This window comes from Centroberyx affinis, unplaced genomic scaffold, assembly GCF_046629955.1.
Source record: "Centroberyx affinis isolate AG114_WGS23_722 - 3 ecotype Tasmania unplaced genomic scaffold, CSIRO-AGI_Caff_v1 ptg000374l_1, whole genome shotgun sequence".
NCBI classification, from domain to species: domain Eukaryota; kingdom Metazoa; phylum Chordata; class Actinopteri; order Beryciformes; family Berycidae; genus Centroberyx; species Centroberyx affinis.
The window spans coordinates 92,920-111,238 of NW_027279043.1; the positions used below are offsets into that span (position 1 = coordinate 92,920).

The window sequence follows — 18,319 nt, forward strand, 5'->3', positions numbered from 1 at the left end:
CCTGTGTATTGAAAATGCTAAACTTTTAATGGCACTTTTTAACATCATATTCTAGCCTGCAGCTTATCACTGCCACTCTACAGTCGCTGAATTCTCACTATGGATTCAAAGAGGTCACTGTGAGTTGGTGGGTTTGTGAAACCCACCAACCCACTGGTGACAACCACAGATAAAGTTTAAAGTTCAAATCCTCCTGAACCCTCACCCAAAGAAAGCCACTGGGCCTCTTAAAAGATGAATAGCAAAAATGATAAGGGCTTGATGACCTTTGTGTCGCTGCAACAGGTTTTCATAGACTTTGTTTAAATGCATCACATAATCATTGAACAATTACAGCGTACTCAGCCAATGCCCATCCAGTAAGTATGTCAGGAAGACATGAAAGTCCCCCGGCTTTGAATATTTTCTCTCTCTTATACTGACACAGTGTGTGCAACAGAGTGTGTCCACGTCCAAGGCCGTGACACTTCTAATGTCACTCGGACCAAGCAACAAAGTTTAGGCACGGATGACATGTGCTTAGAGCTGAACTTTGCTGTGTGTGTGAGAGAGAAATAGACAGAGAGAGAGAAATAAACAGAGAGAGAAATAGACAGAGAGTGCATTCATTAGTGTGACATAGAATTCCCTAAAATTTAAGGTTATTCGTTGACATGGAGGTATAGAAAAAACACGGTGCAGTCGAACTCTCTTCCCCAGTTCCCAAATCAGTTTGTCTAGATGAAGCAGCGTGACAAATGACTCCTCCTCCTGTCCCATTGGCTACATGAAATGTGTGTCATATTGTTCTCATATTGACCCATTGCACGTCAACTTAAAAGCCGGGGTCAGGGTTTTGGGGTCAGTTTTGGATCCGAGAGTCAGTCAGACTCAAACTTGACTGAACAGGTTGAGATAAATGAATGAGGAAAGCCCAGGCAGCCATATAGGAGCTGTTAACACCTGTTTGTCTTTCCCCAGGTTCAAGGCCACGCAGCACTGCTCCACAGCTCCTCTCTCAGCGCTGTGTGCTTGTGCGGTTACCAACCAGTCCCATCTGGATGGCAGAGCAGCCAGATTAGGTTGGACCTTGCCAGTCCTTCGTTATGGCCTTTTATTGCAAGGCTGGGGAAAGGCCCGCGGGATGGGAGAGATTGTGGAGCGATTAGCTTGAATGAACTCGTCATATAAGGAACTACACATCGATAAACATTATATAAAGCACATGATCTGTATTCATAATGAGTTTACTGTATGTTTACAGATATTACCCTGTTGTTGTTGCACAAGCTGGTTATCTCCGCCAAGGAGGTTATGTTTTCGGTGCCATTTGTTTGTTTGTCTGTTTGTTTGTGTGTTAGCAGGATTACGGAAAAACTACTGGGCTGATTTTCATGAAACTTCGTGGAAGGATGTAGCATGGGCCAAGGAAGAACTCATTAAATTTTGGAGCACATCCGGATCCGACTCACGAACAAGCAATAATAGCACGAACCTTGGCGGAGGTCTGTGCTCTCCGAGTGCCCTTCTAGTTTCCTGTGTTATGGGTGATTTGGTATCGGGTTAAATTTGTGGCTTGTTGCTTACAATTAAACTTAACTTGTGCATCAAAAGTGTTCACCTTATTATCAGGCAGAATGTATATATTTCTGCACAGATTTTGTCATTGCTTGTAATTGAAACACTTGAAAATAAAAAAAATATAATGCAAAACAAAGAAAAATTATAAATAGTACCAGTTATCTTCACACAATGCACAAGCATGTAGCCCTATTTTTCAACAGTTTTTAAAGCATAAAGCAAGAGTTGTTTTTCTTTCTTCTTTTGCTGTTTTTCTTCACTTAAAACACTTAACTGACATAGGAAGATTATTTCGAGAATTTAACAGGCCTGAATGGCTCTTGCAGTAATTACCACTGGAGGCTCTGCTCCTTCTCTTTCACTACATCCTACTTAACTCTCTGATTGGCTTGATTCGCACAAGAGGAGTGTGACATATCAACCAATGTCTGCTAGTGAGAACACTAAACAGTAGGTGGGGTACAAGCCTTCAGCTGCGATTGGCTGTTGGTCCCACACACTCCCTACACTGTAGTGGAATACAATGGTGATCCAGGAATGGACTGTGTATATTTGTGAGGTTGTGTGTGTGTGTGTGTGTGTGTTTGCATGTGTGTATGTTTATGTGTTTGTATGTGTGTGTGTGTGTGTGTGTGTGTGTCTGTGAGAATACCAGCGGCAAAACAGTCTGACCAATGCGAGACCTTACTTGACCCCGAACCACACAGCGACAGCAGACCTACATCGTGAGCAGAGAGTAATGTTTACAGTATGTTGATTCCTTTCAGCATTTTATCATCAGAAATGGCTGTTTATCAGGTGAAAACAGAAAAGTCAAACAGCTGCCATGGCAATCATGGTATGTCCAGTGTAAAGCTAAAACCATTTCCTTGGATATTTTTTGGGAAAGAATCTTGTAGCCATTCCTTTGCTCACATGACTCTCAGACTGGCTCCCTTTCCTGACTGATCTATACATTCATTGCCTGCCATGCTTGATGACTTGGAGCGGTTAACAACAACAACAGCAACACACACACACACACACACACACACACATTCACACACCAGCATATGGCTGAGCCGAACAGCCAGAGGGAATGCAGCAGCTGGGCTCGGGGAGTGTCATCCTATCCATCTCTATTCCAGCCCATTTTGGACTCTCAGCACATTCCTCTGTGAAGCTGCCACCAATGAGTGCAATATTAACCACAATACCATCCTAGAGATCCCATTTCCTCACACACCTTCCGCAGGAGCAACACAATGCAAATGTCTGACTTGTTTGTTTTCACCTGTCTGTGGTAGAAATGTGTAATTTGAAAAAAGCAAGGAAACTGTGAAACGAGACAAAGGAGTCCCAAAAACCGATACATATTCAGTCACCAGCACCCCCCCCCCCCCACCTCGAACCCCTTTACTTTACCACCGGGTGGACTCTGTATTTATCTGTGGTTTCTCTTATACAGCCAATATCTCCAGTGGTTGTAAAAAAGGGTCATAAAATAGAGACAGGATGTTTTTGAAGATGGATGTATAGCATTGTGACCCTGAAAAGAAATATTTATGTTCCTTTTTTTATCTGTAATAGTTCTATAATAAACCTCTTGAGTTATAGAAAGAGGCTGAAGTGCACTCACACTACCACTTAACTCCCATAACGTGAGGCAGACTCACACTCACTTTTCCTATTCTCAATCCATTTTTATGTCTGTATCCTGGTGTTGGTCCTGGTAGAATATCATACACCTGCCTTATAGTAACTGAACCAATGTTATTCCATAACTATGACACAAGCAGGGAAGGTCCTTACTTGCCCCCTAACCCCCTTTGCAAGTCTGAAAGGGCATGAAGGAATTGTACGTTCCTAAGTATCAATAATCAACAGAAGTCAAATAACAAAACTGTTACAGAACTTGAAAAAGGCCAATAATACGAGTACAAAGTAAGTAGGATCAACTGCTAACTGATATAAAACATGAGACAAAATTTGTCTTTTAGACCAGATTGGACTAGTTTGACCTGCTCACTATGTTCAAAGGTCGTCCGAGGTGGTGGGGGAAGGATGTTCAGTGGGCCATGTTGCAATAACATAATGAATCCAGTTGTTTCCGAGCAATTACATTTCTGATAATTCAGCTTTGTAATGTTATACAACACACTTCCAGTTAAGAGGCTGATAGGAGACAGATACACTGTAGATGTTATGTTCTTAAGATAGTGTCACAGCATAAGATAAGTGCACCAGAAGATCTGCACTGATCAGCTGGAATTTTGCATTATTATGTGTTTGTTTTTCAAGACATCTATAGATTTTTTTGTTCCTTAGTATGACAATGTTAGGCAGGCTAAACCATCACTCAAAACATAATCATGTGACAAGTCGAGAGATGGACAACATCAACAGTTTTAGAGTTTTAGGAAAAGTGTAAAATTGCAAAAATCATTTTAGACATAGTGGAGCAAGTCCTTAATAATCTGGTCTGATTTTGGCTTCAAGTAATCTATTCATCTAGTCATGTATCACTAGCAATTTCGATGCTGAAGTAAATCCAGCCCAGGAGCAGTTTGTCAGTTCATTCTGTAATGCCACTAACCTCCTGTAGGGGTCGGTCTGGTTTAAGAGATCTGAACCAGGAGAACTGGAGAGGAAACACAGGGCTGTTGCAACTTCTTTGGGACTGACCTGTGGGCAAACAATGAAAGGCCAAATCTTACAAATCATACTTTTCATGGCCTCCTCTGAGAGAGACACACACTTCAGCAGTTCAAACAGGAAATTCAGATGGTGTGATTTAACTGAGGAAATCAGGATGGAGAACAGAAAGTGGGAGAGGAAGTGTACATTGGTATCAGTTTTTGAATACTTGAATACAGTTGCTACTCTTACATTACTGATGTTAATTGAACCTACTCAAGGCAACACCACTGTCGTTATAGCAATGTAATGGATGAATAATCAAATAATAAGCATGAAGGTGTGGAGGCAGAGTGGCTCTTTGACGGGAGCCCCTCTGCACACCAAGCTGAACCTGGTACTGAGGATTCAGCTTAACATGAGGCTTATTCCACAGTGATCTTTGAAGAATTCCTATCACGTTACGTTCACATAAGCAAGGCTTTTACTCTGATTGGACTGGTTGGAGTTTAGAGGGCTTAAGGGGCCGGTTGAAAACAGATCAAGGAGATTCCTACTCATGTTAGTAGCACGGAGCCACAGACTGGTGAGTATGAATTTTTTTCATGGACACATTTTGTTGAAATATTGTATGTTAGAAAATGTTCAGATATATTAATTACTTCTAGGTATACAAGCCCACTATTTAAAAAAATGAATCATCATCTCTCTTTAGTGAATGTGTGGATGTCATGTGTGTTACTAATCAAAACAAAATACTGAATGAGTGTCAAGCTGCTTTGCTGCTTTCTGAGCAACAATGTGATGTTTTTATAAGATGTCTGGCTTTATCGTCTAAAAGAAACCTAAGCCAAAAATGTTGATCATCTAGTGTTGTAATAACATAACAAAAAAAACAACAAAGGCGTGTCGGAGTGCACCTGTTTCTGATACACTAAGCAAAGCCGGAAAGACAAGCACCCATACCGCTTACTGTGAAAGTTAATCTTGTGCATGTTGCTTCCAGGAGCGGTGAGGCGGCCTGCGGAGGGAGCTGAGGGTCATGGTGACTGTGACTGTGGTCCTGAAGGCGTTGAGCTTGCTGGTTGCAGAGTTCATCAGCTCCATCACAGACTGGTTCCAGACTAAACCAGCATGGGCCAACCTGGAAGTGCTCGAGGACACAGAACTGAAGACGACCGGAGGCAGTGAGTCAGAAGACAGCCTTGTTGTTCCAGCATTTAAAAACTTACACCGATTCACCTGATGGTGGCGTTACAATTAAAAGTCAAAATTTTAACTCAAAGGTGATATCTCAGATGCCACTGATCCAATTTTTACTAAATTTGATGATGTATTTTGCCACTGTGTTCAGCCATTTAAAAACCTACACTGATTAACCTAATAAGGGAGCTACACTTAAAGGTTAAAATTTAACTCCTACACCATTAAGTTAGATTGACACAAGCCTTGCTACACATATCCAGCTATCCTTACAAATGTCACTGATCGGCCTAATGGGGGTGAATGCAGAGGTGAGATGCATCATTCCCACAAGGTTAGTCAAAATTCAATCCGTCTTGTCTGAGATATGCGTGACAGGCAGCACACAAATTAATCCACAGACAAATTTTAAATAACTAAAGTATAACTGCATCATACGTGTGGGGACAACATGTTTACCACTGCCTTTTTCTTCTTTGTTGGTCTTCTAAAGAAGATGACTTCTTCATGTGAAGAATTAGTTAACTTGTAGATGATGATTCACTAACATTCAGATGAGATGTCATTGAGATGACGGTTCAGTAACGCACCTCTGTCTCTTTCAGTCCACGAGCGACACAAGGCCAAGGCTCTGTGGGAGAAGACCGGAGCGGTGGTCATGGTTGTACGGAGACCTGGATGATTACTGTGCAGAGAGGTACGTGACTATGTTAGGACCAGGGTTGGGGTCAATTCATGAATGAACTCATCAACTCCAATTCAACATAGGAATTGGAACTTGAATTTGAAAAAACGTACAGGAACAGAATTGGAATTGAATTGGAATTTCAGTTGAATTTAATTCAATGAAATTTTGTGAAATTACATGTTTTTTTTTGTTTTTTCTTACTACATATCTGATCAGCTTATACGTACGTATACGTAGTCTTTTATATTATAAATACAGAATATTATGAAATGTTAAAAGGTACCTTTCAGGTGGTATTTGATGCAAAACATGCAATCATAATACATACTGTACATTATGACTGAATGTATTTGATTTGTCTTTTATTTGATTCATAATGTTTGATTTATAATGTTAAGCAAGTCAAGACAACCTCTCCTAGAAGTAGAATTTCATGGAATTTATTGGAATTCAGTTCTGTTTCCTGTCATTCCAATTCAATTCCAATTCTGTTTCCTCTAGCTAGTCAAGTCTCATTAGTTCCAGTTGACTCTCTCTCTCTCTCTCTCTCTCTCAGGAGGCCGCTGAGCTGTCCTCTCTGAAGTCCCAGTTGCAGGACCTTGAGATCCCTCTTTTTGCCGTGGTCAAAGAAAACCTCGGCAAGGAGCTGGATTGCTTTAAGAAGTATTTCTCTGGGAAGGTCTACCTGGATCAGAAGGTCTGCTTCTACAAAACCCCTACATATGGTTGTCCTTTAGTTTCACGCTATGAGGTCAAACATGGAGAATCAAGTCCATAAGCCCCTGTTTTCTTCTGTCCTATTAGAGAAATTTCTATGGCCCTCAAGAGCGGTGGATGTTTCTCTCCATGTTTCTGCGTGTCGGGGTGTGGAGGAACCTCTGGCGGGCCTATCGGAGGGGCTTCAGGGGCAACCTGAGGGGTGAAGGACTTGTCCTGGGGGGAGTCTTCGTCATCGGGCCTGGAGATCAGGTAGGCTACAACTTGCAGAATCAGTGGTATGACCGGTGTATCCAGATGGGACATTAATGTGTTATTTTTTATAGGGTATACTACTGGAGCACCGTGAGAAGGAGTTTGGGGACAAGGTTAATATGCTGGCAGTGCTCAGAACGGCTCGCAAGATCCAAGACGGCTCGGCCCCTGCAAGATAGATCTCAAAATGTGAATGGAGTGTTTGTTGCATTTGAGTGTGACATTATGCAATAGTGTGGTGGCATGTTTCCTGTTGCATGTCTGTAGTTCTTTAACCAAAGAAAGCCTAAGTCAGGGATTTCTTTACACTGTTATGCTGTATAGTCTAAATAGATATTCTGCTCATATTGCATTTGTTCCATTTGTAAATTTGATTTCTTTCTCTCTGTTTGCTTGGCTGCTTCCATATTTTGCTGTATGGTTATGATATGCATTGTTGGTACTATATGGTTGAGTTCTTGCAGCTCATATGTATTCACTTTAACTGTTAATTTTCCTAGTGTCTGCCTTTCTGGTCTTGACATAGTGATGGCCTGTGTGTTTTAATGAAGGTCTGTTTCTAAACTCTGCCGAGAGAACAGTTCTGATGCTTACACACAAATCCATAACTTTCAACAGACAGGCCAGGCTTGACATCAGGAAAAGAATGGACTGTTAAAGTGATTTCTTCAGTGTATTGTGTATAGCCCCACTTTCGTCTTCTTATCAAACTGAATTGTGTCTTAAAAGCAAGGCCTACTATGTTAAGATGCCAATAAATTACTATCATACTCACAGCAAGATGGTTTGCATATTTACTTAACGCAATTACATGCTGTAGCCATTCATCTTCTTGAGCCCCTGCTCCTCACATTCATGTCAAAGTTCATGCGTCTTAATCAGGCCATCTCGTGCGATTAGTTTCCCTGCACTTTGGATCGTTTAGTACGCCTGCGTCAAAAATCTGTTTACACAACCCTTGATAGGAGGCGTTGCGTCTCGCTCCATTGATATTGGTGAGTGCCTATATTTATTTAAATATTCGGTATTAATGTTATATCTCTACAGCCATTTTTAAATAGATACACTTATCTTGCAGCAAACCTTGCCAGCTCCAAGCTAAGACTTGTGTTACGAAACCTTTAGGCGAGCTATCTTTGCTACCGTTAGCAACTGTCGCTAAGCTCCGTGGCACTGAAGTGTGACTAGCTAGCTTTGGGACGTTGGACGTATGCATGAATTACGGGGTTTTCATCATCCTAAAGCCTACAGAATGCTAAAATGTCTTAGTCCAAGTCAAGTAATTAAAAATTATTGTTGAACCATTAGCTATTGCAAACGACTTTGTGGTGACATCAGTGCCGCCGGGGCACTGGGTGACATGTCAGTAGTATCAAGGTCGTTATCGCCATAAATTGCTGCTGACTTCTTGCACGTTGAACGGCCAGTTACTGAATTATTAACTTTTTAATCACCTCTGCTTCATATGTAGGCTGCTAGATGTGGTCATTCGTCCTACCAGTTAATTAATATTGATGCTCTAATTATTTACAATGAGTCCGACTACACTACGTCATCTTTTACGAGTTCTCCTCATCAAATAACTTGGAGTACCTGTGGCCACAGTGTAAACAGCCCCTCTCACCATTTCAGTTGCATTCAGGGAGTCCAGCCCTTTTCCGTGTCGCAGGATGGATGGATGACACACTGTCTCTATTGGCTGCTGTTATCATATCAGTGTCAGTCCTTTGCCTCTGAGTTGCAAAATGCTAGGCGAGCTGAATCCAAGTGCAGTGAACTAACCTTAACTCGCGATTGGATATTGTTTGTTTGCATCTTGGAAACGGTGGCAAGTTAGTACTTTATGTTTTTACTTTGGGTGGTTATAAAGATAGGCTTAGATTTTGAAATGATCGTAGCAAAAAGAGCCTCCATTGATTTCTCATTTACATGGCTTACGATAATGAAGCCTAGTTATTCTGATAACTTTCCAATGTACACTTACAGTATATAGCCTATTACAAACTGACTCAATGTATGTTTTGTGTTCTGTATATATTGTGTTTGCTGATGTCTCTTCCATATACAAGAGGAATTAAGTATAAGCTGGTAGTTTGAAAATGTGAGGAGTAGCTATATCACACCCATATAGTAAAATACTATTACGCTGATGGTCCGTATGGGACAAGAGCCAGACATTTTACAGTTCATGCTTTTACGGTGCTTTCATTTGGCTATTGCATGCTCTTCAAGGTTGGGTAGTAATTTCCTTTTGTAGGACAAAATGAAACCTGGCAAACTGGTTTAACATTAGACTAACAGTAGACTAACAGTTATGAAGAATGAAGGATGTCAAGGTCTGTCTGTATCTACCTAAATCTCTCTAAAAGCCAAGGGAGGCTTCAGGAAAATAGGGCTTGGGCTCACTTAGAGGTGGGTTGTACTGTCTGTGGTGTGGTACAAGCAGTTTGACTTTAACAGAAAAGTCTTTTGTTTCTTTTTTTCCAGTGGATACATGAGAGTGTGTAGTCAGAGAGTCAGACAATTTCCATGGCCCCGCTGCTGGCTCTGTCCAGGTGCTCAACAGCTCTGAGGTGGAGACTATCCCTGCGCTGCTCTGCCCTCCCTGTGGGGGGCGCTACCATGAACAGCCAGCCCTCCACTGCAGCCAGACCCCCCTCTATAAGACCCCAGGCTGCTCTCTTTCATCAAAGTACAGCCAAAGCCAGTCCTGACCCAAACAAGCCCACTTCAGGCAAGAAATATTTGACTGCCTCTACAGCCAGCTATTGTCTGTCATCATAACCCAAACTTTAGCTTCAGGTAGAATTTGTAACTACCCGATCTGAGTCGTGCATGCGCCGGTTGGCTTTAGGCAAGGAGCCCGTATGGTTGAGGTTAGGGTAAGATGATGGCCAAGTGGCATGAAAAAAAGTGGCATGCGAGATCGGGTAGTGACAGAATCAATGTAATAATAATAATAGTAATGGCCCATGTGATGGAGTTGTGACCTGTCCAGGGTGTCTCCATGCCTTCCACCCAATGTATGCTGGGATAGGCTCCAACGCCCCATGACCCTGAAACAGATTAAGCTGGTAGACAAAATGACCAAATGAATAATGATAATTTATCTTGCAAAGCAGTTTGTAACTGTGTTTTGATAAGTGTTGTATGAACAAAGGTCATTGTTATTAAGATAGACTCAGGACTGGAAGCTAATGTTTTCATCCACTGTCTTTAGCGGCAGATGGATTCACAAATTTGAAAAAAACAACAACAAAAAAACATTATTACACCGCAGGTTTTCACCAGAACAACTGATTTTCTTTTCAAAATCTTTTTATTGAGATTTTCAACAAAAGTTCCAAGGGTTGGGCAGGCATATTCCACATTGTTACAAAATATACATCAATGTAGTATCATATAAAAATAAAAAGTGATAATAGTGACAGTAATAAAGTGAGACGTCCCTACCCCCCCACCCTCACACCCTCTCAATTACCTAGAATAGGTATGAGGCACAGTATCTAGAAATAAAGAAATAAAACTAAGGATGTAGCTATTTCCATGAAGTCAGGTGTTATTTTCGTGTCAAGGGCAGGGCTAGAATGCATGTCACACTATGTTGTTTGGGTGTTATGAAAGTATGTCAAAAAGGGTCCCCAGCTCTTATAGAATTTCTCCCCAGAGCCACTGATTGAGAAGCGTATCATCTCCAATTTAAGGCAGGACATTATATCTCGAAGCCACTGACTAAGTGTGGGCGGGGCAGCATCTTTCCATTTGAGCATGACTGCGTGTCTAGCAGAACAACTGATTTTAAAATATGATTAAACTTCCAAGCAACGGTAGGCTGGCAGCCAGAGTGATTCATAGAGAAACGCACCAACCAGAGCCAAAATTTCTCTCTACCAACCAAGGTCTGGTGTCATTTTCCTAAAGTGTTAAGATTATATGGCAAGCCTGTCAGCTTGTTTTCAGTAGATGGTTATTCAGCCGTGTTGAGTGCCATCACACCCTCTTAGCAAGTATGAGAGCTATTTAATCTTAAGAGTGAGGTTTAGATTAGAGATGCAGTAATGTTAGAAGAGGCCATGCTGATAACACCCAGCACCCTCAGAGACTGCTATCACCATGCTCTGACGCCAGACCACACAGACTAGCTCTGTCTTGTTTGTCTCTCTCAGAGATTTGAGGTCTCCTTGTGTGAGAAATAATGAGTGAAACACATTGAAAGTTAATGTGAATAGCCCAAATGTCAAGTAGTCTGAGATAGAGTATTTGAAAGCAAGCTGTGAAGACTAAAATATCAAAGTAAAGAATCTTTCTCTTGCTTTTTGCATATGTTGTTACTGTGACACTTGAACATTCTTCTCATGTTATTGCCTGTTTGTGCTGCAGTGTTGTCCTCCAGCCTGGAGGGGGAGCTGTTTGGAATGGGGATGTGGTCTCTGGGTCTCGGCGCCGTAGGAGCAGCGCTAGCAGGGATCTTATTGGCCAACACTGACTTGTGTCTGCCCAAAGCTGCCCAGGCGCCGCTGGAATACCTTGAAGATGCTGACCTGCGCTCCACCCTGGATGGTTAGAAAATGATAATCATCTATCAGGACTTTGTGATTGGCTATGTAATAACCCACCAGTCACCCACCAATAGGCCTTTTTGTCTTATTAACAGAGGCTGCTGTGTCAGAGTAAGCCGTAGGCTAGTTAACCCATGAGTTAAACACGTTAGGAGAATTAACATTACATCATCACAAGAATCAGCCATTTGACATTTTCTTTATGGTTTCATGTTTAAATGCATTGTACATACAATGAATGAGGTATTGTGTAGTGTTTAAGGAAAATCTGCTTTTTTTTAATCTGCTGGTGTTTTGCTCTGGAGATTACATCATTGTAAAGAAAGATCTTAGCCTGAACCTTAACTTGTATTGCTTGGTTATTCTTACTAAGCACATTCCCACATATATGCTTTCCATGTGACCATGAGCATCTTGCTTTTGCTTGTCCTGTCCCACAGTAGGAACTTAAACTTTTTGTCTTGTATGTCTTTGTGTTCTTCAAGAATGTGATCAGTTTAATCTTCTTTGTAAATTGAGCTGTTTTATCAGGAATATGTCAGACTGGAGACTTGTTTTAATAGTTGTTGCTTCTTGTATTCTCTGCAGATGACAAGGTCATCAAAGCCAAGAGCCTGTGGGAAAAGAACGGGGCTGTGGTCATGGCCGTACGGCGACCTGGATGATTTTTGTGCAGAGAGGTGACAGAAAACTTCTTAATTTAATAGCAGAGGTTGTTATACATGCAAATGGGTTAACCTTTAAGCAGTATATGCAAATTACATTTTCCTTGATAGATTACTCTCTCCCCTTTTCTCTCTCTGTCTGTCTCTCTGTTTCTCTCTCTGTCTCTCTCTCTCTCTCTCTCTCTCTCTCTCTCTCTCTCTCTCTCTCTCCCTCTCTGTCTCTGTAGGAGGCCTCTGAGCTGTCCTCTCTGAAGCCCCAGCTGGAAGAGCTTGGGGTCCCTCTGGTTGCTGTGGTGAAAGAGAGCATCGGCACAGAGATCCAGGACTTCAGGCCGCACTTTGCTGGAGACATCTACATAGATGAAAATGTAAGCAACGCCAGATAAAACCAGATATACCTGGTACTTAATTGTTCTGTTTATCACTGCTCATTCTGCTGCAATCGCACTTAAAGGAATAGTTCACCCACAGAATGAAAATAACTACTCGCCTTCATGTCAGTCAAAACTCCATTGTAATACAGGGGGGTGAGTAGATAATGACAGAATATTTATTTTTGGGTGAACTATTCCTTTAATGTGTAATGCATTTATGTTACTGCAAAGTACTGTATGTACACAGTTCTATGGAAGCAAGTGACTCAAACATATTGAGATGAACTCGATCAAGCGTAGTCATTGATTATGGTACTGCAACATAGCAGAGAGCAGAGAGAAAGTGGATAAAACAACATTCGGTTTGGTTTATGCATGCATAATTCATGTTTAGTAGTATTAATGTAATAAATCCACTGCATGATAAAGTGTAAGAGATTCTCTTATTTTAAATGAATGAAATTTCATCAGAGGGCAACACATTCAATCCATTAAGGGAGATAGAGGAGTTTGGAGCTGTAGGGTGCTTGTGCATGAGTTCTAGCCTAGAAGCTTAACATGAATCTTCTTCCAAATCATGATCCTGTGTCCTTGTAGAAACACTTCTACGGCCCAACGCAGAGGAAGATGGGAGGGCTGGGTTTCATCCGTCTGGGAGTTTGGCAGAACTTCATGCGGGCCTGGAGATCAGGTTACCAGGGCAACATGAATGGCGAGGGCTTCATCCTGGGGGGAGTGTTTGTCATCGGAGCAGGAGACCAGGTAGCGTAGCAAAGATCTGGCCGATTGTATGCACCACAAGACGGTTTGGCTTAAAAGAACTACGAGTATGTTTTTAACTGAATGCCTCGTCTCTTGTTCTGCAGGGGATTCTGCTGGAACATCGTGAGAAGGAGTTTGGCGATAAGGTGGACAATGCAGATGTTCTCGAGGCTGTCAAGAAAATTGTGCCAGCAAAATAACTTTTTTGCAGTGGATTTAGCATTTCTAAAAGAAATAGCATTAGACAAAGAGCAGTGATGGTGCATTGCAATCAGACCTAGGATCATGAATATTCAGATACAGTTGTTTTTTTTTTAATTTACAGCCTGCACATTTTATTGTTTACTCCTCTATTCTGATGTTGCATGATTTTTGCTGTTGCCTACTCTGATCTAGACCAATTGTCTCTTACACTGTTGATATTGAGTTGCAGTCATTTGTTGTTGTCAAACTCTGTCTGTCACTGAAATACTGATATTGTAATGATGTGTGCACTCTAGACTGCTCAGGTGATCTGACCTCCAATGTTTGCATTGTCTAATATCACTGACAACTTGATGTACTCCTCTGTCATTTGCATGAACTGTTGGATGAGGAAATCGAGCTGCTAGAATGCGAGACAGAGCCAACATTATCACAGCGTTGCTAACTGACTATCCCTTTACCTCTGCAAACACCAAGTAGCTAACAGGGAGGAGTTGGTTTTTGAGACGGGTATCAAAGCAGGTGTAGTAAGGGATTTAAAGGCAGCAGCATTGTGATTCAGGTACGTTGATTTACACTTGAACTCTTCCCTTGGGAGAACAACATAATTCGAACTGGCTGGATTTTGCATTTGATTAAACACTAAAGTCACTGATATTAACATCTATTACTAGTACATTTTTAGTACTGTTGCAATGTGTGATACCTGAGATGTATTGTGTGCTTCACCTGGTCAGGCAGCCAAGCTTGCCTCCAGCCTGGCAGATGTGTGTGTGTGTGGTCTGTGTGTGTGATAATGACAACTTGACTCTAAACTCCACAATGAGAGGAGCAGGTTCGATGCTCAAACACACACAGGCTCAGCCACGACCGCCATGTTGATAGGTGCTCTTGGTGCTTGAAGCAGGTGTTGCTTGCATGTGTGTGTGAGAGAGATTTGTGTGCATGTATGGTATGAATGTCAACCACAATAAATACTAGAGTACTCATCACACCACCATCTCTGTGCTCTCATTTGCATATTCTTTTCCTGTGTTGGCAGGTGGAGAAACAGCTGTGCAGTACATTCATAAATTTCTGTTTAGTATTTTGAGGCAACATTTAGCCATAATAGCACAAATGATAAATTTCTTGGAAATCGAAACAGCAAAATAATCGCAATTCTATATTTATGCTAAAATTCATATAGAAAGGAGTATATATACCCTCCTCTGTATGTCAGAGTATGCCCATTTTATGTTTTCAGATGAATGACATTCCTAAACTTCATTATCTAAAACCTTTGTTGCAGTATTGTGTGTTCAGATGATAAAGGTTCACCTCCTGAAAGTGTACTTTCATTTGCCAAATTATTTATACTAACTACAGAACTACAAGTACGCTGACTGTTTAAATACTTTTAATAGTTTATAGTTCTTTGTCTGAAGGCTTCATTCATTTATCATAAAAGCAGCCAAAAGGAGTGATTACTATTAAATTTAAGAGCCTTAATTTAGGTAGTATATAGTAGTAGTACTATAGTACAAATCTATTGTAGCAGAAGTGGATAGCTATAGCTCCTGCTGTAATTATTTTTATATAGCAACATCTATTGTTTCCTGATACAATGTTCTAGTTTTCCAGATAATACAATCTCCTAGGAAATAAAGAAAATTGTGACCATTATTGTGACCATTATTCAAAATAAATAATGGTCCTCCCATCCTTTGATTTTTATGCTGAGACGTCTAAACCAACACGTCCACTAAAGGGCTTTTTTGGACGCATGATACACAGGTTCATATTCATATTGTCCTTGGCAGGCTGAGCTCTGTCTGTCAGTGTGTGTGTTTGTAGCCAAAACATGCCACATAAGCATTCAGCTGTTAATCTCTGCTTATCTGATTCACTGTATCCTTTCCTGCTTGTTGAACAAACAAGTTAAGGAGCATAACAGAGGTCACAAGTTCATAGTCTTTTCTACTATAATATTCACTGTCAAAGTCCATTTATTGGCCTTTCCTCAAGAGCATGGTGACCCTCCCATCTTCATTCATCCCCTTTTTACTACTGGGAGGAGGGAGGAGGGCAGAGCAGTGACTGGCTAACATTAAGTATCATATTTAGACACTAATAAGACAAATGGAGAAGACAGTTTCAGACATTTCAGTTAGTTTATTCTATTGCTCTCAGTAAATACATTAAGGAAATATCTTTCAACACAATACAAAATAGAGGGAGAAAACACTGTGCACCAATACTGACAGGACTACATGATAAAACAGAGTTATATGTACACACCAACGTGAAATAACCTAAACATTCATGGAGTGTAACGATAACACAGATTGTCTTTACATTTGTGCCTTCAGTCTGCAAAGATGTGACATTTTTCACGGCATGCACAACCAAGTTAGAGATCAGTGGGTCCTCAACCAGCGTGTAGTTCACTGTCATACTGTGGAGTAAGATTATACTATGTCAAGAAAGTCCATGTCAAACAAAATTATTACCCTTAACTTCACTAAAATTAATGAATCTAGCTGATAATCAAATTAATTTCCTAATGTGAATGGAATTTGGGATCTATTGAGCTAAAGTTTGTGAGATTCCTGAAATTTTTGGTGTGCTGTGGATTGATGTGTGCTCATAATGTGTTGAGAACCACTGCTATAAATAAATAAAACGCGTGTTATTGCAGGAGGAAAGCCTGGCAGAGGTCCATAAAATAAAGCTGATACAACAAGTTTAAAAGCTACGCACTTCTCTTCCTCAATCCTGTACATTTCATACCCGTCTCATCTTTGGCTAGATCTATGGGTGTGACATGTCATGGTGGTACAGTGCAGTCACGAGCTGAGATACACGTTTACACTCAGATTTTAATCCTGGCTCAACCCTCCAGTTTTGTTCTTGACATTTCTGCGCCACAAATTCAAGAGCAGTAAAATATCAAAGGAAAAACTCAGAAACTAGGCTACTTGGTTGTAAGCAATGAAAGCTACCAGCCATTGAATGAATTGCTAATGAGCAGTGATATGGCTTACCATAGTACATTAGACATTATCAAGCACAACAAACAAACATTACAACTTCCAACACACATTTCAAAAAGCAGTCCATAATACGTCTGCTCCTTTAACAGCAACACATATCCTAGTAGCTCCTACAGCAGCACAGCAAAGGTTATAGTGCAGTTTCACCCACAGTATAAAAGCCCCTCAAACACAATGCATAATAATTACCATAAAATGTAGATAAGAGAAAAATGTCATGACTGATGTCGCGAACAAAGGACAAATGTTTGGTATGCTGACCATTGCTAATGCATGGACCTTTACTTCAAATATTGAGAGACAGCTTGTCTAGTGATGCCGACTGTAACACTGTCCTGCAGTGCATGCGATCGTATCTCAACGCTCGACTTGAGCACTTGATAGCATGGGCACTCCAGCAGAAGCCAGTGACTGTGTTTACATGGAGTCTGCCACTGGATTATCTACCAGCTGATTGTTGCACTGCGCATATAAACATTGTCATTGTCTATTTCCGTCTGTAGAGAAGTGGAGGTTGATTCATGAACACTGAATTGCAATCAGTGTACTTTAAATTCAATAATATACAACAATTTCTGTAACATAAACTTAAGTGATTTGCTATGGATGATTCATGGACATGCAAGTCTCAAGTATAGAGGAGTAATGGTCTGCTCAATGTTAGTGTCGGGGATAAATGGGTTTTTACCAACACGCACAAAGTTAACACTTAACATAAACATCACTGAAACATCGAGTTGGTAACTGTGTTCACTATATCAAGTCAAGTTAAATCCGGCCAGAGGTAAACCTCCTCTGATCCGACAACTTGTTAGCCCTGAATCAAGAGGAGCGCACTCATTTGCACGGACAATATCACACACCTCTGTGCTAAGTGTGTACAAAAGTCTAGGACTCCTGTAACATGAGCAGCTGACAGGGTTTTCTGATGCATATGTGGGGCCATCTGGTGGATACACAAACAGAGGCACACCCTGAAGTTAAAATCTCCTTTAGTATCGCAAGCATTCATGTTATAATATTCTACATCATGTATATAGTGTATATGAATATATCCCAGAAAAATATACTTATTTTTACATATTCCAGACAGACCACATTAGGTTAAATTCAGCTGATACTTTCCTTAAATACACCATCGTCACTACCTAACCACACTGAACAACCATACATGTAGAGAGCTTGGTCGACAACCTAGTGAACATAGAGAAAATGAATTTGATCAGAGATGCTCAAACTCAGCCAAACCATCCCCCTTTTAAGAAGCAATGAAAAAGACTATGCAGACCAGGTAACAAGCATCTTGCATTTTGACTTTGTTACAACATTAACTACTTTCATTTGGTACAATGATACACCCATGGCTCTAGTGCAAAAGACATTTTCGCAAATGTTATCTGGCTAGTTGCTGCATACATTGTTGTCTGCATGTTACTGCGTTTTAAGCATTCTTAAACAAACAGACAGCCACAATCTGAGGGGGATGCAGATCAGATCACAGCATTTTCTCTTAGCAGTAACTTTTAGACACAACACAGTACATTCCTCTCCACCTTTGACGACACCACCACACAGCACAATCAACAATCAAAGAACTCATTAGCATGCCACTTAAGATAGTGACTAACCTAGTTTATAAAGTGATCTCGAATCAAGAAAGGCCTTGAAATGTGCCACAGAC

General features: G+C 40.9%; 1 protein-coding gene and 1 pseudogene across 1 annotated transcript; both read left to right on the top strand.

Annotated features, from left to right (window-relative positions):
• The first annotated feature begins 4,745 nt into the window (after positions 1 to 4,745).
• On the top strand, positions 4,746 to 7,808 carry LOC139641464 (peroxiredoxin-like 2A; annotated as a pseudogene).
• A 969-nt stretch (positions 7,809 to 8,777) lies between these two features.
• selenou1a (selenoprotein U 1a) lies at positions 8,778 to 14,597 on the top strand. Its single transcript, XM_071515861.1, has 7 exons — positions 8,778 to 8,871; positions 9,527 to 9,773; positions 11,420 to 11,599; positions 12,187 to 12,278; positions 12,491 to 12,631; positions 13,235 to 13,399; positions 13,504 to 14,597. Exons 2-7 carry the CDS (start codon positions 9,569 to 9,571, stop codon positions 13,597 to 13,599), a joined length of 879 nt encoding a protein of 292 aa, XP_071371962.1. The 5' UTR covers positions 8,778 to 8,871; positions 9,527 to 9,568; the 3' UTR covers positions 13,600 to 14,597.
• Positions 14,598 to 18,319: the final 3,722 nt, after the last annotated feature.